At 46.9% G+C, this 25,235-nt stretch overlaps 1 protein-coding gene across 1 annotated transcript; it reads left to right on the forward strand.

Annotated features, from left to right (window-relative positions):
- On the forward strand, window positions 1–24,420 carry FTCD (formimidoyltransferase cyclodeaminase). Its single transcript, XM_029069541.2, has 14 exons — window positions 1–183; window positions 1,797–1,980; window positions 8,095–8,223; window positions 9,693–9,781; window positions 10,128–10,307; window positions 10,950–11,087; window positions 11,170–11,301; window positions 13,086–13,147; window positions 13,964–14,093; window positions 17,633–17,794; window positions 18,280–18,323; window positions 18,504–18,642; window positions 19,878–19,973; window positions 23,007–24,420. Exons 1-14 carry the CDS (start codon window positions 130–132, stop codon window positions 23,091–23,093), a joined length of 1,626 nt encoding a protein of 541 aa, XP_028925374.1. The 5' UTR covers window positions 1–129; the 3' UTR covers window positions 23,094–24,420.
- Window positions 24,421–25,235: the final 815 nt, after the last annotated feature.

Raw genomic sequence — 25,235 nt, forward strand, 5'->3', positions numbered from 1 at the left:
AAAGAAGCCTGCTCAATTCGTTTAGCCAGGTTTTTTTTTCCATCAGAAAAGAAGAAAAAGAAAGTTTTTAATTAAAAGATTAGATAAGTTACATCCAAACCCAGGGACTCAGACAGAGAAGCCTACAGAATGTCCAGACTGGTGGAATGTGTCCCCAATTTTTCTGAAGGGAATAAAAAAGAGGTAAGTGGATGAATTTTCTGTTTCCTAATGTGAACGTGTTGAGGCAAAGAGAGAGTTTCAAAGGCAATTGCCTAAATCAAGAGGGGCTTCAAATCTACCGACAGTACCTGATCGACAACCTATTTGCTGCTTTATACGAGATCCAGAGACTCCCGCATTAGAATAGGCAGCAGGGATTTAATAATGATAGTATGACCTCAGAGAAAATTGCCTTGTAGGAACATCTTTTGTCTATGTGATGCAGCACCCTTCCCGTGTTCTTTTACCGACACACACCTAAATGTGTTTGAAGCTGCTTTATCAGGGATCTTTTTAAAGTAGATTTTGGTGAAACAGCCTTTTGGACTCAACTTTTTCCTCAGAGGATTTTCCCGCCTCCACTCTGCTGATCCGCCGGCCTGAGCTTTCTTTAGCCCCAACATTTGGGGTTCTGAGCCGTTCTGCCGATTCATCTCGCTCCTAAGCGCTTTATTCTTGACTTTTTCCCTAGTTTGGGGGCGGTAGGATCCTGAGTCTTTCCAAATGACAGTGCACACTGCTGAATTTGGAAGGAAAGGTTAAAAGTAACTGCACCCTGAATTTGTTCAGTGCAAATGTTTACCAAAGCTTTTTCACACAGTTTGCCTCAGTTATTCTTTTTTTTAAAATGATATTTGTTAAGCACTTACTACTCCAAACCCTGGGGGAGGTACAAGATAAGCAGGTAGGACACAGTCCCTATCCCACATGTGGCTCACAGTCTGTTGGGGAGACAGTGATTTAATCCCCCTTTCACCGATGAGGTAACTAAGTCACAGAGAAGAATAATAACAATAATTGTGGTATTTGTTAAGCACTTACTGCGTGGCAGTTACTCTTCTAAGTGCTGGAATAGATACAAACAAATCGAAACGGACACGTCCCCGTCCCACCTGGGGCTCGGAGTCTCAATCACCATTTTACAGATGAGTTAACTGAGGCACAGAAAAGTGAAATGACTTGCCCAAGGTCACACAGCAAATGGTGGAGGCGGGATTAGAACACAGGTCCTTTGGACTCCCAGGCCCTTGCTCTATCTACAAGGCCACCCTGCTTCTGACAACATCTCTGCGAGGCACATCTCTGCGAGACCCCAAGAAGGAGGTATTATTCCTCTTTTACAGATGAGGCACAGAGAGCTTAAGGGACTTATCAGCTGTGTGACTTTGGGCACTTGACTTCTCTGTGCCTCAGTTACCTCATCTGTAAAATGGGGATTAAGACTGTGAGCCCCACGTCAACCTGATCATCACCTTGCATCTACCCCAGAGCTTAGAACAGTGCTTGGTGCATAGTAAGCATTTAAAAATACCGTTATTATTATTATTTACCTGAGGTCAGGCAGCAGGCTCATAGTAGATTCTGACTCTCAGACTTAACGTTTTTTTTTTCCCCTAGGCCACACTGACCCCTAGAACTGATAAGTAAATGCTTTATTATTTTGCATCTTTCATAACGCAAGCGGCCTAAACTCGTGCATTTCCTGCGCTTGGAATCGGGATCCAGAGGTCTTGTTCCCGGCTCTTTTTCCCACTTACGGAGATTGCAAATTACAGAGGAGCGAGAAGGGTTGCCTGCGATCTCTTCCCTGACAGGTGATCGATGCCATTGCCAAAGCCATCTCCCAGACCCAGGGCTGCGCGTTACTGGACGTGGATGCGGGGCCGTCCACCAACCGGACCGTCTACACCTTCGTGGGGACCCCGGAGGACGTTGTGCAGGGAGCCCTGAATGCAGCCAGAGTAGCCTTCCGGCTCATAGACATGACCCAGCACAGAGGTAAAGGCTGACTTTGACATTCCAAGCGCTTAGTACAGTGCTCTGCACATAGTAAGCGCTCAATAAATACCATCGAGTACTATTGAGTCTGCTCAACTGTATATATTTTCATTACCCTATTTATTTCGTTAATGAAATGCACATCGCCTCGATTCTATTTAGTCGCCATCGTTTTTACGAGACGTTCTTCCCCTCGACTCTATTTATCGCCATCGTTCTCGTCTGCCCGTCTCCCCCGATTAGACCGTGAGCCCGTCAAAGGGCAGGGACCGTCTCTATCTGTTGCCGACTTGTTCATTCCAAGCGCTTAGTACAGTGCTCTGCACATAGTAAGCGCTCAATAAATACTATTGAATGAAGGAATATTGAATGAATGAATAAAGGCTGGGAGGGGGATGGAGGACTCAGTGGGAAGCTAGAGATGCCCGTGACATATCACAGTCAGTCAACCATATTTACCGAGCGCTTCATATGTGCAGAGCACTGTGTTAAATGCCTGGGAGAGTTCAATATAATAATAATCATGGCATTTGTGAAGCGCTTACTACGTAGTAGAGAAGCAGCACGGCGTAGGGGATAGAGAGCAGGCCTGGGAGTCAGAAGGTCATGGGTTCTAATCTCACCTCTGCCATTTGTCTGCTGTGTGACCTTGGGCAAGCTACTTCCCTTCTCTGGGCCTCAGTTACCTCACCTGTAAAACGGGGAGTGAGACTGGGGGCAGACAGGGAGTGTGTCCAAACTTATCTGCCGGTATTGAGCCCAGCACTCAGCACGATGCCTGGCACACAGTCAACGCTTAACAAATGCCGTCATTATTACCATGTATTAAGCACTGTTCTGAGTGCTGGGGTAAATAGAAGGTAATCAGGTCAGACAAAGTCCATGTCCCTCAGTGGAACTCACGGTCTTGTTACCCATTTTTACAGATGAGGTAACTGAAGCACAGAAAAGTTAAGGGCCTTGCCCGAGGTCACACAGCAGACACGTGACAGAACCGGGATTAGAACCCAGGCCCTCTGACTCCCAGGCCCATGCTCTTTCCACTAGGACAAATCAACCTTACATAACAGCTTGGCTCAGTGGAAAGACCCCGGGCTTGGGAGTCAGCGGTCATTCATTCATTCATTCATTCAATAGTATTTATTGAGCGCTTACTATGTGCAGAGCACTGTACTAAGCGCTTGGGATGAACAAGTCGGCAACAGATAGAGACGGTCCCCGCCGTCTGACGGGCTTACGGTCTGATCGGGGGAGACGGACGGACGAGAACGATGGCGATAAATAGAGTCGAGGGGAAGAACGTCTCGTAAAAACAATGGCGACTAAATAGAATCGAGGCGACGTACAATTCATTAACAAAATAAATAGGGTAACGGAAATATATACAGTCGAGCGGACGAGTACGATGCTGTGGGGAGGGGAAGGGAGAGGGGGAGGAGCAGAGGGAAAAGGGGAAAAAGAGGGTTTAGCTGCGGAGAGGTGAAGGGGGGATGGCAGAGGGAGTAGAGGGAGAAGAGGAGCTCAGTCTGGGAAGGCCTCTTGGAGGAGGTGAGTTTTAAGTAGGGTTTTGAAGAGGGAAAGAGAATCAGTTTGGCGGAGGTGAGGAGGGAGGGCGTTCCGGGACCGCGGGAGGACGCGACCCGGGGGTCGACGGCGGGATGGGCGAGACCGAGGGACGGCGAGGAGGCGGGCGGCCGAGGAGCGGAGCGTGCGGGGTGGGCGGTAGAAAGAGAGAAGGGAGGAGAGGTAGGAAGGGGCAAGGTGATGGAGAGCCTCGAAGCCTAGAGTGAGGAGTTTTTGTTTGGAGCGGAGGTCGATGGGCAACCGCTGGAGTTGTTTAAGAAGGGGAGTGACATGCCCGGATCGTTTCTGCGGGAAGATGAGCCGGGCGGCGGAGTGAAGAATAGACCGGAGCGGGGCGAGAGAGGAGGAAGGGCGGTCAGAGAGAAGGCCGACACGGTAGTCTAGCCGGGATATAACGAGAGCCCGTAACAGTAAGGTAGCCGTCCGGGTGGAGAGGAAAGGGCGGATCTCGGCGATATCGTAGAGGTGAAACCGGCAGGTCTCGGTGACGGATAGGATGTGTGGGGTGAACGAGAGGGACGAGTCAAGGATGACACCGAGATCGCGGGCCCGAGAGACGGGAAGGACGGTCGTGCCATCGACGGTGATAGAGAAGTCTGGGTGAGGACCGGGTTTGGGAGGGAAGATGAGGAGCTCAGTCTCGCTCATGTTGGGTTTTAGGCGACGGGCCGACATCCAGGTGGAGACGTCCCGGAGGCGGGAGGCGATGCGAGCCCGAAGGGAGGGGGAGAGGACGGGGCGGAGATGTAGATCTGCGTGTCGTCTGCGTAGAGATGGTAGTCGAAGCCGTGAGAGCGGATGAGTTCACCGAGGGAGTGAGTGTAAACGGAGAACGGAAGAGGGCCGAGAACTGACCCTCGAGGAACTCCGACAGTTAAAGGATGGGAGGGGGAGGAGGCTCCGGCGAAGGAGACCGAGAATGACCGGCCAGAGAGGTGAGAGGAGAACCGGGAGAGGACGGAGTCCGTGAAGCCGAGGTGAGATAAGGTATGGAGGAGGAGGGGATGGTCGACGGTGTCAAAGGCAGCAGAGAGGTCAAGGAGGATCAGAATGGAGTAGGAGCCATCGGATCTGGCAAGAAGGAGGTCACGGGTGACCTTAGAGAGAGCAGTCGCGGTAGAGCGGAGGGGACGGAAGCCAGATCGGAGGGGGTCTGGGAGAGAATGGGAGTTAAGGAATTCTAAGCATCGATCGTAGACGACTCGTTCTAGGATTTTGGAAAGGAAGGGTAGTAGGGAGATAGGCCGATAACTGGAGGGGGAAGTGGGGTCGAGAGCGGGTTTTTTTAGGATGGGGGAGACGTGGGCGTGTTTGAAGGCAGAGGGGAAGGAGCCCTTGGAGATCGAGTGGTTAAAAATAGAAGTTAAGGAAGGTAGGAGGGCAGGGGCGACGGTTTTAAGAAGGTGAGAGGGAATGGGGTCCGAGGCGCAGGTGGAGGGGGTGGCGCTTGCGAGGAGGGAGGAGATCTCCTCTGAGGATACTGCAGGGAAGGATGGGAAAGTAGGGGAGGGGGTCGGTGGGGGGGAGGGGAGAGGCGGAGGGGTGACTATGGGGAGCTCAGACCTGATCGTGTCGATTTTCGTGAGGAAATAGGTGGCCAGATCACTGGGGGTGAGAGATGGGGGAGGGGGAGGAACAGGGGGCCTGAGGAGAGAGTTAAAGGTCCGGAACAATCGGCGGGGGTGACGGGCGTGGGTGTCGATGAGGGAGGAGAAGAAGCTTGTTCGAATGCCGGCTCTGCCACTTGTCAGCTGTGTGACTGTGGGCGAGTCACTTCACTTCGCTGTGCCTCAGTTACCTCATCTGTCAAATGGGGATTAACTGTGAGCCTCCCGTGGGACGACCCGATGACCCTGTATCTCCCCCAGCTCTTAGAACAGTGCTCGGCACATAGTAAGTGCTTAACAGATACCGACATTATTATTATAACAGACATCTTCCCTGCCCACAGTGAGCTTAACAGTCTAGAGGAATATTTGGATGCTGGGCTCCTGATTTCGCTGATTCCGAGAGTAAATACCTAATACATAACATTATTAAGTAGTTCATGGTCAGGGCGGGATTCCTCTGAGGTTGTAGAGTGAGTATATCTGTCCTTAGAGGCCTGACTATCTGAAGAGGGGGAACGATTCTAGTACCTGTGAGAGGGGGAAGACATTAAATTGCAAAGAGCCGGAGGAGGGTCTATCCTTCAGGAGATCGACACGTGCTAAAATAGGTTAGGGGCCCCTGGGCCTGCAGGGAATGGCTCTCTATTCTCCTGATCCCCTCCCTCTAATAATAATAATCGCGGTACTTGGTAAGTGCTTAATATTTGCCAAACACCGTTCCAAGCACCGGGTAAGATGCCAGTTAATCGGGTTGGACACGGTCCCTGTGCCACCTGGAGCTCACAGTCTAAGTAAGAGGAAATAGGATTCAATCCCCATTTTACAGATGAGGCAACTGAGGCAAAGAAAAGTGAAGCGGCTTGCCCAGGGGCCTACAGCAGACACAGTGCAGAGCCAGGATTAGAACCCAGGTCCTCTGACTCCCAGCCCTTCCATCTGGCCGAGGTGCTTCTCCACCGTATTTGGTTTTTCTTCACTACAATCCAACATCCAGGGATCCATGAAGCAATGAGGCTTTATGGACGGCAGAGTTTCTCCTGGAAGTTTAGCAAGCCGCAGTCGGGCGCAGCTTGGGAAGCCAGAGCCCCGTTGTGTAGCCACACCAAGAGTCGCCACCCAACACGTTCCCTCACTCACGATCCTCCCGTGAGCAAGGTGTGGTGAGGGTGATTAATTGGAAGGTCATATTCCAGTGATGGATATCAGTGGATCAGTATCATCCTGGGGAGATGGGGATGTCACAGAGGTTGGTTCCCCAGTGTTGTTTAATCATTTCCTCAATGAAATGAAAAACAGAATGAAGAATATGCTCACAGTAGAAGCGGGGTGGCTTAATGGATAGAGCGCAGGCCTGGGAGTCGGAAGGACCTGGGTTCTGATCCCGGTTCTGCCACTTGTCCGCTGTGTGACCTTGGGCAAGTCGCTTCACTTCTCTGAGCCTCAGTTACCTCATCTGTAAAGTGGGGATTAAGACCGTGAGCCTCACGAGGGACGTGTACTGTGTTCAACTTGATTAGCTATTATCTCCCCCAGCGCTTGGAACAGTTCCTGACACGTAGTTTGTGCTTAACAAATACCATAACAACAACAACAACACCACAGACAAGTGGCTCCTTGGATTAGAACCCAAGTCCTTCTAACTCCCTGGTCTGTGCTCTATTTTGGGAGTCTTGCTCTATTTTGGGCCCGGTCTTGCTATACAACTTTAGGATGGGAAAGATATTTGGAGGGTCCAGTGGAACGCAATAAAGATAGTTAAAAAGACAGAACAAGGGGTAATGTATTAATCGTCAGTCTAGTATTATTTAGGCTGGGTAAAAAAAGCTGTGCGGTGACTTCATATTAATGATCTTCAAGGACAGAGAAGTTTACCGAACATTCTCTGGAGTGAGAATGGGAGAAAGAGACTTAAGCCGCAGAAATGAGGATTTAGGTTAGCTCTACTAGAAATTAAAATTGTCTTTTCTAGAAATCTTTCTGTCTGTACGAGCTTATATACGGTCCTCTCTCACATCAGGGAGGTGGAATAGAGTCATTCGCGCATTCAGTCGTCTTTATCGAGCCCTTACTTTGTGCATAGCACTGTGCTAAGCCCTTGATAAAGTAGAATACAACAATAAACAGTGACATTCCCTGCTCACAACAAGCTAACAGTATTAGAACATCTCCCATGGTCTTTACCACTGTGTGATTCTTTTATTATTGTACACTGGCAATCTGGACTTGCAAATGAGACTCAACATTTCTTGTTCACTGTTGGGAGCTTTGCTTTTGAAGCTCCTCTCTCCCTTAAATAAAGAGACACTGAACTTGTTCGACTATGTTTTATGCTTCGGGAGTTCGGGAAGAGTTTCCTAAGAAATCGAAGAACAAAATCAAGTATTTTCATCTGGCAAAACGATCGTTGTAATGCTTAAGCTACTTTTATACTATGCCCAAGTTTTAAGTTGCTGCTATTTTTCTTCCTGGTGGCCCTAACAGCCTAGTTAAGTAATAAGCTTAATCAGTGATTTTACCCATCTAGTTGTCTCCAGACTAAGCCAGAAAGGATAAGGGGGTAAACATGAATGACTAAACAAATAGAGTGATTTCAAGGTCTCATGTTGCCTCAGTGTTATCTTTCCTCAGTGCCAGCAACCACGATTCTACCACCTCTACTTCCCTTCTCTCCCCACTGAGGGTGACTTTGGGCAAGTCACTTAACTTCTCGGTGCCTGTTACCTCATCTGTAAAATGGGGATTAAGACTGTGAGCCCCACGTGGGACAACCTGATCACCCTGTGTCTACCCCAGCGCTTAGAACAGTGCTCGGCACATAGTAAGCGCTTAACAAATCCCAACATAATTATCATTATTATTACTGATCTCACCGCCCCTTTCCTTCGCTCTCCTCTCCCCTTTCCCGTTCCTTTTTTCCTAGGTGAACATCCCCGGATGGGGGCCCTGGATGTTTGCCCTTTCATCCCGGTGAAGAATGTCACCATGGAAGAATGCATCACCTGTGCCCACCTCTTCGGTCACCAGTTGTCCACCGAGCTCGGTGTCCCAGGTGAGCTTGCTGTAGGTGACACTCACTCCCCGCCTAGTAGCGTGGCCTCGTGGACAGAGCACAGGTCTTGGAGTCAGAAGGACCTGGGTTCTAGTCCCGGCTCCGCCGCTTGTCTGCTGGGCGACCTTGGGCGAGTCACTTAACTCACTCGGTTACCTCATCTGTAGAATGGAGATTAAGACTGTGAGCCCCAAGTGACACATGGACTGTATCCAAGTTGATTAGCGTTGTATCTACCCCACCATTTCGAACGGTACCTGGCACGTAATAAGTGCTTAACAAATACCACAGGCAAATGAAATTTACCCCCAAGTCCCCACTTCGATGACTCATTTTTCCTCTCCTGCCGGGTGACAGCGTGTGGCCCCGCAAAACCCGTGTCCACTCAGTGGTATTTATTGAGTGTTCACTCGGTGCAGAGCACTGTACTTACTATATGGCGCAGTGGAAAGAGCACGGGCTTTGGAGTCAGGGCTCATGAGTTTGAATCCCAGCTCTACCACTTGTCAGCTGTGTGACTGTGGGCAAGTCACTTAACTTCTCTGTGCCTCAGTTCCCTCATCTGTAAAATGGGGATTAAGGCTGTGAGCCCCACGTGGGACAACCTGATTCCCCTGTGTTTACCCCAGCGCTTAGAACAGTGCTCTGCACATAGTAAGTGCTTAACAAATACCAACATTATTATTATTATTATATGCTTAGGAGATTCATTTTAATTTTGCAAGGGAACAAAAATGGCCTTTAAAATTTCAAGCCCGTATTTTCTTGGACAGCAGAAAGCTCAGGTCAGCAGAAAGCTGCCAATCTTTTCCCTTTAAGGGAAATGCATAGATTTTGAAATTCCCCCTTCTCATTTCTGTTCTGAAAAACAGGAATAAGGTTGCAGGGAAGGAGTATGGCCTATTGGGAAGAGCACTGTCCTGGAAGTCAGAGGACCTGGGCTTTAATCCTCACTCTACCACTTACCTGCTGTGTAACCTTAGATAACACACTTAATTTCTCCTGGCCTGAGTTTCCTCATCTGTAAAATGGGGTTTTGATACCTGTTCTCCCCTCTACGTAGAATGTGAGCTCCACATGGGACAGAGATTGTGTCCAACCGCTTAGTACCGTGCTTGACAAGTAACGCTTAACAAATATGATTGTTATTACTGTTTATGGTATTTGTTAGGCCCTTACTATGTGACAAGGACTGCTTTAAGCCCTGGGGTAGGTACAGGCTAATCAGGTTGGACACAATCCTCGTCCCACATGGGGCTCACAGATGAAATGACCGAGGTCCAGAGAAGTGAAGTGATTTGCCCAAGTTCACGCAGAAGACAAGTGGCGGATCTGGGATCAGAACCCGGCTCCTTCCGACTTCTATTCTCATCACTATTATTATCCCGAACCTTTCCCCCAAGGGACATGAAATCGCTGCTCCTCGCTACCTTGCTCCTTTCTTTTCACACGGCCCCTTCTTGTTTCAGTTTACCTGTACGGGGAGGCAGCCCAGAAGGACAATCGGAAGGCTCTTCCTACAATCCGGGCGGGGGAGTACGAAGGCCTCCCGGAGAAGGTAAATCCCCTGCCCTCCAGCCTGCTTCGGTGGCTGCCTCAGAGCCACAGTGCCACCACCGAATCTTTCCATGCCATTGCCTCTGAGTGAACCCTGCTCCGTTTTCCTTCCCTCTCCGCTCCGCCGGGGTGCGGTTACCCTTCAGTCGCCTCGGGATTCTTCGTACCGCTCAGGTAACTCGGAGAGGAGTCGCCTTTTTAATCACGCCCCTGATTTTCCGAGGTGTTTCCTATGGCAGGTTCTTAGGTGGGCCCCATTAAGACCAACCAGCTACCCCACCTCCCCATTGAGGACCTACCTTCTGTAATGTAACTTTTAACGTTTCCCTTTTGTTTCCTTCATTCAGCTCAGACTGGCTGAGTGGGCTCCTGACTTCGGCCCCGGCTCCTTCATCCCCACTTGGGGGGCCACGGCAACGGGTGCCCGTAAGTTCCTCATCGCCTTCAACATCAATCTGCTGTGCACCAAGGAGCAGGCCCACCGGATCGCCCTAAACGTTCGGGAACAGGGCCGGGGGAAGGACCAGGTGCGCTTTGCCGACTCAGGGAAGCCTAATTTGGGTTACGCCCCTTTCCGTCAGTTTCCTTCCGTAATTCCATTTTTTCAAAACAATCACAGTTTACTGGGGAGGATTATGTCCGAGTGGATATTTCTGCCCCCAGACGTGGCCACCATAATATCAAATTGCTGCACGCCTGTCCACTTATTTGCCTGTTGCTCCCACTGCCCAAGTATGAACATGCCTGGAGTGAGACAGTCTGCGTGGCATCGTGAAAACCGCTAGCCCGAGAATCTACTTCCTTCAGGCAGGTCCCAAGCCCCGAAGTCACTGTTATTGGCCCAAGGCCGGTCCGTTGATTACGACTGAAGAACCTATCATCAGCCATCGAGAAAGTACAATGAGATGAAGTCTAACAAAAGACGCTTTGGAAATTATATGCCTCGATGTAGGGGGGATGAGCAGTAACAGGCACGGTACAAGACGTACGCTAGTTCAAGGGGTCAAATGGTAGAAATTTTATTCTGCCACGCAAAAGCAGGGCTCACAATTCTCCTGGAAAAGCTATCCAATCTTAGTTTTACTGACTTAGTGTTCTCCTGGCCCTCCTCTGATCACAGACTTAGGAGCTTACAGTCTAGAATCTGTAAAATGTGTTTTCTTTCATAGCCTGGGCGTTTGAAGAAGGTTCAGGGGATCGGCTGGTATTTGGATGAGGAGAATATTGCACAGGTTTCTACAAATCTGCTGGATTTTGAAGTCACTGCCATCCACACCGTCTATGAGGAAATCTGCAAAGATGCCCAGGTGAGCCACCCAGTTTCTGCAGGTATCAAAGTCGCCACACTAGTTATATTCTTCTAACGTCCCCTCGTCTTCTTGCGGCCAGGAGTTAAATCTGCCAGTTGTGGGATCTCAGCTGGTGGGTCTCATCCCTCTGAAGGCTATTCTCGATGCAGCAGAGTTTTACAGCAAGAAGGAAAATCTTTTTGTTTTGGAGGAGGAACATAAAATTAGACTGGTAAGCTTGGAGTTCACTGGGGTCCAAGGTGGAAGATGCTTTTTGCTGGGAGAAAATGAGGATGATAATAACGGTAACCAATCCTATGATGACAAGAGAAGGAACCAGTCTGGCCTAGGGGGAAGGGCACGGGCGTGGGAGTCAGAAGGACCTGGGTTCTAATCCCGACTCCGCCACTTGTCTGGTGGGTGGTGTTGGGCAAGTCACTTACTTTCTCTGTATCTCAGTTACCTCATCTGTAAAAGGAGGATTAAAACTGTGAGCTCCATCTGGGACATGGACTACGTCCAACCTGATTAGTTTGTACCTACCCAGTGCTTAGTTTAGTGCCTGGCAAATAATAAGTGCTTAACAAATCCCATCAAAGAATGATATTTGTCATCTTCTCTGAAATGCTGAAATAGAAGCTCTGAGTTTTGCCCCACATATTCAAGGATTTTCCAGCTTCATTCATAAATTATCTATCTGAACAGGATAACTGCTTGCTATTTATTATCTAATATTTATTAAACACTCAAAAATTTGTGAGGGAATTGCAGAACATAGAAGAGAGATGGAGAGACACACAGAGACAGACAGATACCGACAGAGAGACAGATAAGGAAAGAGAGAGATAACAAAAGTCAGATAGAGGACAGGTTAATAGAGATGTACGAGGGGAGAGACATAGAGGACGTGGTTTAGGCAGACAGAACAAATGTCCTAGCCCTCCAGGGAAAATATCCGAGGGATCCTCCGTTTTCATGGCAGCAGAGGGCATTGACTGTTGCTTTCTCTTTCACCTGCTCTTGCTGTTCTCCTTCCTTTGTACTGGGCTCCCTGCCTCCCCAGCAGCACAGTTGAGATAGTTTCCCTGGCTGCTCTCCCACCGGCTTCTGTCACCTGGTTCTCATCTCTTCCTCCCGCTGACTGGTTGGTTGTTCCCCTCTCCCTGCTGGGAATTTTCTCCTTCTTTATATGGGGAAGACCACTGCTCTTTCCATTTTCGAAGAAGTCACATTTTCTTCAGGAGGCCTTCCCCAGTAGGGAAGCAACATGGCTCAGTGGAAAGAACACGGGCCTGGGAGTCACAGGAACTGGGTTCTAATCCCAGTTCTCCCACTTGTCTGCTGGGGGATCCTAGGGAAGTCACTTCTCTTTGCCTCAGGATTCAATACCTGTTCAGTACTTACTCTGTAAGCCTGATTATCTGGTATCTACCCCAGCGCTTAGTACAGTGCTTGGCATCTAATAAGCACTTAACAAAGACTATAGTTACAATTAATCTATCATCTCCCTTCCCTTGCTACTTTCTTACTTCCGGGTCACCTAAGGATTTACAGATCCACAACTCCCCCTATAGCACTTATGTATCATCTCTTTATATCATCTATTAGTTGTTCCAATCTGTAATTTCTTTTAGTGTTTGCCTACCCATTAGACTTTGAGATTCATTCATTCGATAGTATTTATTGAGCGCTCACCGTGTGCAAAGCACTGTTCTAAGCACTTGAGAGAGTACAGCATAACAGTAAACGACACATTCCCTGCCCAAAGCAAGCTTACCCTTTAGGGTGGGGTTTATGTCCGTTAAGTCTACGGTATTCTCCCAAATGCTCAGTACGGTGCTTTGCATAAAGTAGTTGCTGAATAAATGCTGTAGATGACTTGTGTTTTTTCAAGTTGGGGAAGGGAGAGGGGCTCAGGTTCCTAACTGTTTCACTTAATGAGGGATTTCGGATCACGCCGTGCTATAGAGACAGTCCGTAAGGAATAGAAGTTACGCTGTCTTTTTTTAATTTCAGGTGGTGAATCGGCTGGGCCTGGACTCATTGTCTTCCTTTAACCCCAAAGAGCGCATTATTGAGTATGGACCCATTTCCTACTCTTTAGGGAGCAGAGGGAGGAGGGCTGGTCACAGGATCCCCCCAGTCTGGATTGGTTTGTTTTTTAAATGATACTCGTTAAGCCCTTACTATGTGCCAGGCACCATACTGAGCTCTGGGGTAGATACAAGCTAATCAGGTTGGACGCAGTCCCTGTCCCACATGGGGCTCACAGTCTTTTACAGATGAGGTAACTGGGGCACAGAGAAGTAAAGTGACTCACCCAAGGTCACACAGCAGACAAGTGGCAGAGGTGGGATTAGAATCCAGGTCCTTCCGACTCCCAGGCCCCTGCTGTATATGGAGTGACTTGCCCTAGGTCACCTGGCAGACAGGTCATAGAGCCAGAATTAGAACCCAGGTCCTTCTGTCTCTAGGGCCTGTGCTCTATCCACTAGGCCATGCTGCTTCTCTCAGTGAATCCAGCTGGCTTTGTACTGGGCAAAATATGGATCCAACCATCACTTCTACCGGAAGTAGCGTTCCACTTTTGATCTCAGAGATCCAAATGGCACAAGTGGATATCTTGGTGCCTATTTGAAAGAACCCAGATCTCTCCCAGAAGCAGTGAAAGGAGTGTTGGTATTAGACAGTATCCCCAGACGTGAGGTAGAAGACTTATCATTCAAGTTCATAGGCGAAAGGTCCATTCGTCCGAGGTGTCTTGTAGCATCACAGTCACTGCAAAGACTTGGGCTTCCTTGAATGTGTTCTTGGTTTCTCTAGTGCCTCACCAGTTCAAGTCACTCTCCCTGGCTTGGAGGTGTGATTCAAATTAGTTTTCTGTTTGCCCTAAGATATATGGTTCAGGATGGGAAGACAGATGGAGAGCTGATCTCTAAGTCGCTCAGTGCCTTTGTCCGTCAAGTGGGTGCCCGTTCAGCTGCTCCAGGTGGAGGTTCGGTCTCTGCAGCAGTTTCGGCAATGGTAAGCTCTTCATTTCCACCAAAACCAAACCCTTCTATTTTCAGGGCCGTTGTCGAGCCGTGTGAGGATCAGGACAAGGTGGCCGGCGAGGGGCTATTTCTTCCAGACTTGGTGCGGCGTGGGAGAGGGAATTTAGAGGAGTGGGACTGTTTATCGGAGGCATAAGTTCGGCTTCTGAAACTCGTTAGCACTCGCTCTCACTCTGTGACTGAGCCCCGAAGCCACTGATTGTTTTAGGGGCTGACTTGGTCCCAAGCAGAGTGATCTGGGGAAGGACCAGGCCCTAAAAGCAGGGTCTGGGACAATTCTTTCTACTTTCCGGACCTTTGCTGTACTTTGAACATCATCCAAAGTCCTAGAGATCGTCATTCAAGAATGACTGCGCACAGATGACTGCACCCTAGAGACCCACACCCAAAAAAATATACAAACAGTGGTAAAATGGCTTCGCTGAATCACCCAGTCACTTTGGGCCTATAAGTCTAAAAACAACTGAGGCGACATATCAGCCTGCTCCAGGGATTCCATATATACAACCGAAAATTTATATTGGCAGCACAGAGTTGAAAGCTTTGACATAATAATAATAATAATGAAGGCATTTGTTAAGCGCTCACTGTGTGCAAAGCGCTGTTCTAAGTGCTGGGGGGATTCAAGGGGATCAGGCTGTCCCACGTGGGGCTCACAGTCTTGATCTCCATTTTACAGATGAGGTAACTGAGGCTCAGAGAAGTGAAGTGACTAGCCCAAAGTCACACAGCTGACAAGTGGCAGAGCCGGGATTAGAACCCATGACCTCTGACTCCCAAGCCTGTGCTCTTTCCACTGAGCCACGCTGCTTCTCTATCATTCTGCTACCTGGTCAGCACACTGACCGAAGGCACAATAACAGACAAGGAAGCTGCACGGCCTCCCGGAAAGAGTACGGACCTGGGATTCGGAGGACCGGGGTTCTAATCCCTGCTCTGCCAGTTGCTTGCTGTGTAACTTTGGGCAAGTCACTCTATTTCTCTGTGCCTCATTTTCCTCAGCTGTTAAATGGGGATGAAATGCCTGTTTTCCCTCCTACCTAGACTGTGAGCCCAGTGAGGGGCAGGGACTGTGTCCGACCGAATTAACGTTTACCTACCCCAGCACTTAGAACAGTGTTTGACACGTAGTAAGTGTTTAGCAAATACCATAAAGAAGGAAGTAAAAAACTGAATAAAGAAAGTCAGCACATCTTTTGGAAGACTGTGAAACAGAGTTTGGTGGCAGTGTTGTATCTGTACTGGGCTTAGAACGGTGCTTAGTGCTTAATACAGTGCCTGACACATAGCAAATACTTTAGAAATACAATAATAATAAGAAGAAGAATATAGACATTTTACCTCCTCTATGTCTGTGAGACCTGGATCCCATAAATACGCAACGTCTGGTTCTTTGAACAATTCCATTAGCAGTATTTGCTGGCCATACTCAATATCGAATGTCAAAACAAAATAATGAACAATGAAGTTCTGGAAATTAGTCGTTCTCCCAGCATCAAAGCTGTTCTTACCTTAACACAGCTACTGTGGTTGGGACACAGGACAGTAATGAGCCACAGCAGGAGAGCCAAAAAGTCGCTCTGTGGAGAGCTGAAGTTGGGAAGCTGGAAGCAAGTAGGGCAGAGGAAATGTTTTTAGTACGAGGTAAAACAAAGACTCAGAAAGTGCTTGCATCCCAGCCGAAAGCTGGAAGCAATTGCTAAAGTTAGATCTGCACGCCACACACTCCTATCGAGAAAAGAGTATCTTCCTTTTAGCAAAGCTGCAAAAAAAGGAGATAAAAAGGCAAAAGAGTAAACAGGGGTAGGCACTGCACACATTAAGTATGACAACACAGCAAGCAACAATTCCTGTGCACGATGCAGCCAAGAATTTCAATCCTACATTGGCCTATTCAGCCACACATGGATTCAAAAGCAAATTTCACCATTTTAATCAATCAATCAATCAATCAACAGTATTTATTGAGCATTTACTAAGTGCAGACCACTATAACTAAGCTCTTGGGAGAGAACAAAACAACAGAGTTGGCAGACATGTAAACTGCCCTCAGTGAGTTGACAGTCTAAAGATGGAGACAGACATTAATATAATTAAATATAAACATCTAATTTATAATATATAATTTCAAGACATGTACATAAGTGCTCTGTCTTCCTCAACACTGTGCCTGGATTAAGGGAATCAACTTTTACTCTGTAGTCAGTATGCATATTCATTCATTCATTCAATCGTATTTATTCATTCATTCAATAGTATTTATTGAGCGCTTACTATGTGCAGAGCACTGTACTGAGCCCTTGGAATGTACAGTTCGGCAACAGATAGAGACAATATTTGCCCAATGAAGGGCTTACAGTCTAATTGAGCGCTTACTGTGTGCAGAGCACTGTACTGAGAGCTTAATACGAATCCGATGATGCTTCGTGGCAGGATAGATGTTACAAAATTCAACAGCAGTCCCTCTACAATTGTTAGGTGACAGCTCCTTTTACAAAAGAGTATGGTGATTAACTCCCAGGGACACTCCCACCGTTCAATTTATGCCGTTCCAACAAAGAGTGCCAACTCAGAGAAGCAGCGTGGCTCAGTGGAAAGAGCCCGGGCTTGGGAGTCGGAGGTCATGGGTTCGAATCCCAACTCTGCCCCTTGTCAGCTGTGTGACCGTGGGCAAGTCACTTCACTTTTCTGTGTCTCAGTTCCCTCATCTGTAAAATGGGGGTGAAGACTGTGAGCCTCACGTGGGACAACCTCACTCCCCTGTATCTACCCCAGCGCTTAGAACAGTGCTCTGCACGTAGTAACCGCTTAACAAATACATTATTAACTCAGCTGCTCTTTCTCAGCGTCTGACACTGACATCGCGCAAGCTGCTCGTTTCTGCTTTTTATTACGGTTCTTTTGCCCGTTCTGAATAGAAATTCAGCTTTGGCATAGAACCAGACAGAGGGTCATCCTAGCTGCATTGGAGGATGTCTGACATCATGGCGTCATTGGGTCCAGAAGCCACGGATCTACCTTGAGCCAGCTCTGGCCACTGCTGGAGTTCCGCCATTCCTCAGGTGGTCCTGTAAGAGACAGATGAAATGACTCTGCTACGCGTCATTGTGATTGAGGCCCAGAAAAAGCCTCCGATGAACCCAAACCTAACGCTTTCCTTCTATCTCCGCTCCATTTACTTTTCCTCCACCGTTTAAACTTACAGTTGTACTTTGATCTGCCACCTTTGGACAACTGATTTTCACCATCTTTACACATCTTTAAATTATATATTCTAAATGATTTATTTATTCATATTTATGTCTCTCTCCCCCTCTGGACTGTAAGGTCTTTGGGGGCAGGGAGCATCTCTGTTAGTTCTGTCATAATGTGCTCTTCCAAGCACTTAGTACAGTGCTCCGCACATAGTAAGCGCTCAATAAATATGATTGATTGATAGATTGATTTACTCACCCAAGATATGTGGAATATTCCTTGGTCTTCTATCAAGATCGCGGTTTCATTTCTCAGGGAGCAGCGCTGGGCTCCATGGTGGGGTTGATGACCTACGGAAAGCGCCAGTTTGAAGACTTGGATCCAGTCATGAGGAAGCTTATACCTCCTTTCCATCAGACCATGAATGAGCTGATTGTGATGGTGGACAGCGACTCCGATGCCTTCGGCAGCTATATGGCAAGTGAAATCGGAATTGACCCACCAGCTTCGTGTTCCTTCTGGGCTCAGCCCTTTGATATCCTCTTACCTGTGGGAGATTGGCTTAATGGGGCAGCAGAGACTTTAGAAGAGGTAGCTTCCCTGCACAGTTCCCACTCCTCTGTCACCTCGGTCGAAAGGTGGAGGCAGACGGACATTTGTCCACTCATGGCCAAACCACTGAGACTCATTTGCCGCACTGGGGAATGAGGTTGACGGGCATCGTGGGCCGATCCCACTGGTTAACTCTAAGCTCGCCGTGGCAAGGGAATGTGTCTGATATACTGTTAAACAGTACTCTCCCGAGCACCTAGTACAGTGCTCTGTCCATAGTAAGCGCTCGATAAATGCGATCGACAGACAGACTGAAATGATAGCAAACTAGTTTGTGACTGTAAACAGGTCTTGGACTATAAAATGATGAAACTGAACAGAATTTCCCTTTCTATTTGATGTTCCTGCAGGAGGCAATGAAGATGCCTAAATATACACCTGAGGAGAAAGAACAGTGCGTACCACAGAAAAAATTGGGACGCAATCGACATAGATGGCCCGTTTGAAACCATTCTCAGCTCCGAGGGCGAGAACTACCATACTGTTGGATTGCCCTGCACGTTATTAATTCTCTTTGCCAAAGAGTTCAGTTGTCCTGGTTGCGTTGAGTAAGGTGACTGTTTTCCATTTCTAGGCGTGCTGCCGCAATACAACGTGGGCTGAAAAAAGCAGTCAGCGTTCCCTTGTCCCTGGCAGAAAAAGTGAACGCACTGTGGCCAACTTTAAAGGAGATGGCGCTTTACGGGAACCTTGCATGCAAATCGGATCTCCAGGTATTGGCCCATGTCGGGGAGAGGAGCTTTTTTAGGTGCTTCAAGCTCTGTGATTCAGAGGGGAAGAGGAGTGACTTTCTTCACCTCGTGCTCTACTCTTCCAGACGCTTAATAACGACAACAACAACAACAATAATAGTAATAATAATAAAACTGGACTGTAAGATAGTTATGGCCAGTGAATGTGTCTGTTAAACTGTACTCTCCCAAGCGCTTAGTATAGTGGTTGATTGATTGACTGGTTAGTTAATGTTATTCGTTAAGCACTTAATAGGCAGTGGACTAAGCACTGGGGTAAGCACAAGATAATCAGGTTGCACACGGTCCCTCTCCCATATGGGACTCACAGTCTAAATCAGAGGGAGAATAGATATCACCATTCCATTTTGTGCATAAGGAAGCTGAAGTACAGACAAGTGAAGTGACCTGCCCAAGGTCGTATAGCAGGCAAGAGATGGAGCAAGGATTAGAACCCAAGTTCTCTGCCTCTCGGGCCCATGCTCTTTCCACAAGGCCAAGCTGGCTTTTGATGTACTTCTGGCAATAGGCACTAAATGTCCGGTTGGCAACAGGAAGGGAAATTTGAAGTAGGGACAGGCTGAATGGCATCATCTAAATGCAGGAAGCTCCATATGAAAAGGCCTAACTATCTTGATCCTACCTTTTCCTCCCATTGAATCACTGCAACACTACATTAATTTAAAAATTAGGACTAGGGAAAATTTTAAGTTTTGGGATGGAGCGGTCCATTGTCCAGTCGGCACATCGGGTTTTCTAAGTTTGTTTAGCTTATTAGTATTTTTCTTATCATTATGATGACGATGAACACTATCTTATTTTCCTTTGCACCTGCTTAATTCTTCAAAATGGCAGGGATGGTGAGTGAAGAAGGAGATTCAGTTCTCAGTCGACGGTATTAATTGAGCGCTTACTATGTGTAGAGCACTTTACTAACTTCTTGGGAGAGCATAATACAACAGAATTAGCAGATGCACTCCCTACCTATAACGAGCTTACAGTCTAGAGGGAGCTTATAGTTATTCATCAGGTATGTTTTTTAGCCAACCAAATGCCACCTCACAAACACGGATTACACGTTAATACGCTACAACGGAGACTCAAAATCGAGACGATATTTCAATATTACCGTTAGCTCCATCCTTCCCGCTCCTCTTTGCTTTCCAATAAGGTTCCGCGTGTAAGATATAACTTCTCCCTGTTTGACTTTGTTGCAGGTGGCAGCCAAAGCTTTGGAAACCGGGGTGTTCGGTGCTTATTGCAATGTGCTCATCAACCTAAAGGATGTTACAGACGAACAGTTTAAGACCCAGGCAAGAGTTCTAACAGAATGTTTGATGTTTTAAGGAGAGACTTTGCGTGGTACCAGTATCACTGACAACGTGGCTATCGTATTTTAAAAAATCTTGCCTCCTTATGGAGCGACCAGTTCCCTCCCTAAACCTCAAGGTTTTTCATGGAATCTGTCCACTGCCATCTACGTCTCCGCTGCCTTGTATGGTGTAGACTTCAACTGGAAAAAAGTACAGTTACCTTGAATAATTGAAATACAGTGATTTCTTTTCTTTTTTTTATGATATTTGTTAAAAGTGCTTACTATATGCCAGACACTGCACTAAGCACTGAGGTAGATACAAGCTAATCATGTTGGATGCAGTCCATGTCCCACAAAGGGCTCACCGACTAATTCTTCATTTTACAGATGAGGTAACTGAGAAACAGAGCAGTTAAGTGATTTACCTAAGGTCACAGATCAGACAGGTGGCGGAGCCGGGATTAGAATCCGGGTCCTTCTGACTGCCAGGCCCGTGCTGTCTTCACTAGGCCACGATGCTTCTCATTTTTGATTTTTTTTCACTAAAAAATTGTCATCAGCCACCCCTACATCCCTGCTTTTGCAGTTTTAAGCCAATGCCCATTGACCTGGTGGGAAATCTGCCACTGGACCAAAGTAACATCTCAGATCGGCAACATTCTGAATTAACGCAAGTGAGAAATCAACCCCAGCAATGACATCAAACATAAAAACCCGACTGCCTGAACTGAGCTAGGAGCAGAAGAGGTCTCTCAAACCTTCTCCTTGATTAGAGAAGCAGTGAGGCCTAGCAGAAAGAGTATGGGCCTGGGAGCCAGAGGACTTGGGTTACAATTCTGGCTCCATCACTTGCCTGCCGTGTGACTTTGGACAATTTACTTCACTTCTCTATGCCTGTTTCCTCATCTGTAAAATGGGGATTCGATTCCCTCTTTCTCTCCCCCTGGCCTCCATAGACTGTGAAACGTGAATGGGACGGGGAATCTGTCCAACCTATTTTGTATCTACCCCAGAGCTTAGTACAGGCTTGGCACATAGTAAGCGCTTAACAAATATCGCTATTTTGAGAATTTACCCCTGTCCTCATCCATCCAAACAGCAGCAAAAAAAAAAATAATCATTATGGACTTCATTAGTACTTACTGTATGCCAAGGGGCCAGTTCCGTGTACCATCCAAGCTTGCGGGGGATAATAATAATAATATTCATAATTGTGGTGTTTGTTAAGCGCTTACTTTGTGCAAAGCACTGTTCTAAGCACTGGGGGATACAAGGTGATCAGTTTGTCCCACGTGGGGCTCACAGTTTTTTAAATCCCCATTTGACAGATGAGGTAACTGAGGCATAGAGAAGTTAAGTGACTTGCCCAAGGTCACACAGCTGACTAGCGGCGGAGCCGGGATTAGAACCCATGACCTCTGACTCCCAAGCCCACGCTCTTTCCACTGAGCCACACTGCTTCAGATGAGACTCTGGTGGTCATCAGGACGTGGGAGAGAAGGCCCAGGCCACATGGCTTTGCTTAACCTTGAGGGAGGTCCATGAAGAAGGGAGTTTCGAGAACCATTTACTCTGGGCTTCTCCTCCTGACAGCCACTGGGACAGGGCTTCAGACCCCTCAGAGAAGCGGAAGGTGGGAGAGAAGGAGCTGGCTAGTAGGTGAAATGAAAATGTCTTAAATATTGGAAAGGGAAATATTGGTCTTCTTGGACGAGAACAGATCAATCAATCGATAGTATTTATTGAGTGCTTACTATGTGCAGGAGAACTGTACTAAGCACTTAGGGTGCATTTGGAAGCAGCGTGGCTCAGTGGAAGGAGCCCCGGCTAGGGAGTCAGAGGTCTTGGGTTCTAATCCTGACTCTGCCACTTGTCAGCTGCGTGACTTTGGACAAGTCACTTCACTTCTCTGGGCCTCAGTTACCTCATCTGTAAAATGGGGATTGAGACTGTGAGCCCCACGTGGGACAGGGACTGTGTCCAACCCGATCCGCTCGTATATACCCCAGCGCTTAGTACAGTGCCTGGCACGTAGTTAAGCGCTTAACAAATGCCATAATAAATCAATATCTACCCCAGAGCCGAGAACAGTGCTTAACAAATACTAAAATCCTTGTCATCACCATTACAATACTGCAAAATTAGCAGTCCCGTTCCTTGCCCATAACAACCTTACAAGCCACCTTCCTCCCCGCATGTGACTTAAAAAATTGGAACCCCCGAAAGGAAAAAAAGAATGTAAAACCAAGTTGAATCCTTCTAAATCTGTCTTTAGGAGAAGAGACTTTAAAAGCTTTATGAGAAATCTTATAAGGAATAGGAAGATTTTGATAAACTGTGGGGAAATTTGAACGATAAAAATGGAATTTCCCTCAAAAGGTCTGAAAAGGAAAAGTATTTGCAGTTACTTGTTCTATTATCAAATTCTATACTGCTGGAATCTGGATTTTTAAACGAACCCAAGTTTGGCTGAATTTTTCTAGTTTGCTGAGAGATCAATAGGCCTAATATATTATCTGTAAAGACTGTAAGCTCCTTGTGGACAGGGGACCTGTCTCCCAGCTCTGTTGTATTACACTTTTCCAAGGTGCTCTACACATTAAGTGCTCAGTAAATAACCCTGACTGATTATGTGATTGCCATTGGTAGGTGAGGAACTCTCACTGGTAGCTATTGATGAAGCTTGGCCAACTCCATTATCTTGCAAACTCTCAATCAGACTTTAAAGCATGAGTACTTTGGAGAGTAAAAACTGAGTTACTGGAGGTCAGGAGGTGGCATTACTTTTTAAGGTACGTCTGATCACAGGCCGCAGTTAGAATAAAGGAGATTGGAGTCTCTACAAAATTATGAGCCTCCCTGAAGGACAAGGCCGGGCTTAACTCCTATCTGTGTATTCTCTCACGGTGCTCGGCGCACAGGAAGCGCTTAATACAGTCTACTACTGTTACTATTGTCAGCCCAGAATTTTTTTCCCTGACTTTTGTAGGCAGAGGCAATAATGATCTCTACGTGTTTCTTTTATTCACAGATACGAGAAAAAGTCTCCAGTCTCTTGGAGGAGGCCCAGCAAAGCATGACTTTGGTGCTGGACTCACTGGATAAACGGGGAGAATGAAAGAGAATGCACGCTCACCTAAGGCACCGCCATCTTTGAGCTGGCAGTTCATTATTTTATTCCTGCATCCACCAGGGACTTGACAGGGGTCCTTTGGCAAACCTCTTTGAACCTTAGTTTCCTTGGTTATAAAATAGAAATAATAAGGATGAGCTGAGAATACGAAATAAAATAACGATTGCCTTAATAGTAAACATAAGAAACCACAAATGATGGATAGGACTTTCTAACCCTGTGGCTGAATCATCTCTTGAAATTTGGCCAGGTGGGGTATAACGGATTAAAAAATGAAAAAAAACTTCCACAAAATGATCTTTTGGTTTATTTTTGTGCAACCAGAAAAACGATCACTTTCAAACCCAGGGGGTCCTAATGAGGGATCCCTGTAGATCGTTAACAAAATAGTCCTCCCTGGAACCTGGCTTTGGAAATCTTGTATTCTGTAGGGTCTCATTTTCCAACTAGAAAGTTAGAGGGATAGAGTTGTAAAAATGAGACAGAAGTGTTAGTGATTAAGTTGGCACTGGAGAGGTTTTTCTCCCTTAAAAAGTTTTCCTCCAGCTCAGTCTAGCTAGAATTCAATCTGTTAAAGAGTTCAGATTTGTGATAGGTTAAATTTCTGACTGAATTTTATTGAGGAGCTCTGATTTGGGGCTATAAAATAAGCTCCATTTTTATTCTCTCCTAAGCATAAATAGTCTCTGACTGAGCAACTCAGATGCTAGGCTTCCTTCCAACTCTTCCCTAAATTTATCTTCAAGACCTTCAGCGTGGCTGTGTTATCACTTCCTCAGCAAACCTTTATTTCACTTCCAAAATTGTGGTTTGGGACTAGGGTCACTGAAACATAAAATTTTCAGTAAATTGATATCACAGGCCTGTCTCACGGCTCATCGTCTCCTGTGGACTTTAACTTGGATCTTGCGTGATCGGCTTGAGTTTGAAAAAACTTGGCAGTTAAGACCGCAGGAGAGATGTCATGGAGTCCCTCTTTCAGTTACAGTCTTTGGGCAAAGACTCAGTTAGAAGATTGCAGGTTGGTGTAAACTCCTCAAGGGCAGGAATTGTGTCTGCCAAATCTATTGTACCACACCCTCCCAAATGCTTAGGGCAGTCCTCTGTTCACAGTAAACCCTCAATAAATATCATCGATGGATTGTTTTGGGGGTTCGGTTTGTATGTTGGTGGTGGAAAAGGCATAGTTGGGTGATTATCACTGGTTTGCTAATTTTGGGATGGTTCCTTTCACTTGGTCTGATCAGGTTTTCCTTGGTTCATTTTAAAACAAACTCAATAAAATGGTCTCCTGATTCTTTTATTAACTCTATAAGCTCATTATGGATTCGTCAGCTTTCACGATGGCTAAGATAAGGGGCCAGTGTCCCAGGAATCAGTTGCTCCAAAGAGTATATGAGTGGCTATCATGTGCAAAGAAATAATAATAATAATAATGTTCATTCATTCATTCAATAGTATTTATTGAGCACTCACTGTGTGCAGAGCACTGTACTAAGCGCTTGGAATGTACAAATCGGTAACAGATAGAGACAGTCCCTGCCCTTTGACGAGCTTACGGTCTAATCCGGGGAGACAGACAGACAAGAACAATGGCAATAAATAGAATCAAGGGGAAGAACATCTCATTAAAACAATAGCAAATAAATAGAATCAGGGTGATGTTGGTATTTGTTAAGCGCTGGGGTAGATACAGGGTAATCAGGTTGTCCCTCGTGGGGCTCACAGTTAATCCCCATTTTACAGATGAGGTTACTGAGGCACAGAGAAGTTAAGTGAATTACCCACAGTCACACAGCTGACAAGTGGCAGAGCCGGGATTATAGTGGTTAGAGTCTGGGCCTGGGAGTCAGAAGGTCATGGGTTCTAATCTGAGCTCTGCCACTTGTCTGCTGTGTGACCTTCGGCAAGTCACTTAACTTCTCTGTGCCTCAGTTACCTCATCTGTAAAATGGGGATTGAGACCGTGAGTCCTAGGAGGGACAGGAACCATGTCCACCCCTATTTGCTTGTATCCACCCCAGCGCTTAGTACAGTGCCTGGCACATAGTAAGTGCTTAATAAATACCATAAATAAACAACTGTTGTAGGTCCTTGAAGAAGATGGTTTCTAGTTCAGAGAAGCAG

This window comes from Ornithorhynchus anatinus, chromosome 7 (assembly GCF_004115215.2).
Source record: "Ornithorhynchus anatinus isolate Pmale09 chromosome 7, mOrnAna1.pri.v4, whole genome shotgun sequence".
Classification (NCBI taxonomy): domain Eukaryota; kingdom Metazoa; phylum Chordata; class Mammalia; order Monotremata; family Ornithorhynchidae; genus Ornithorhynchus; species Ornithorhynchus anatinus.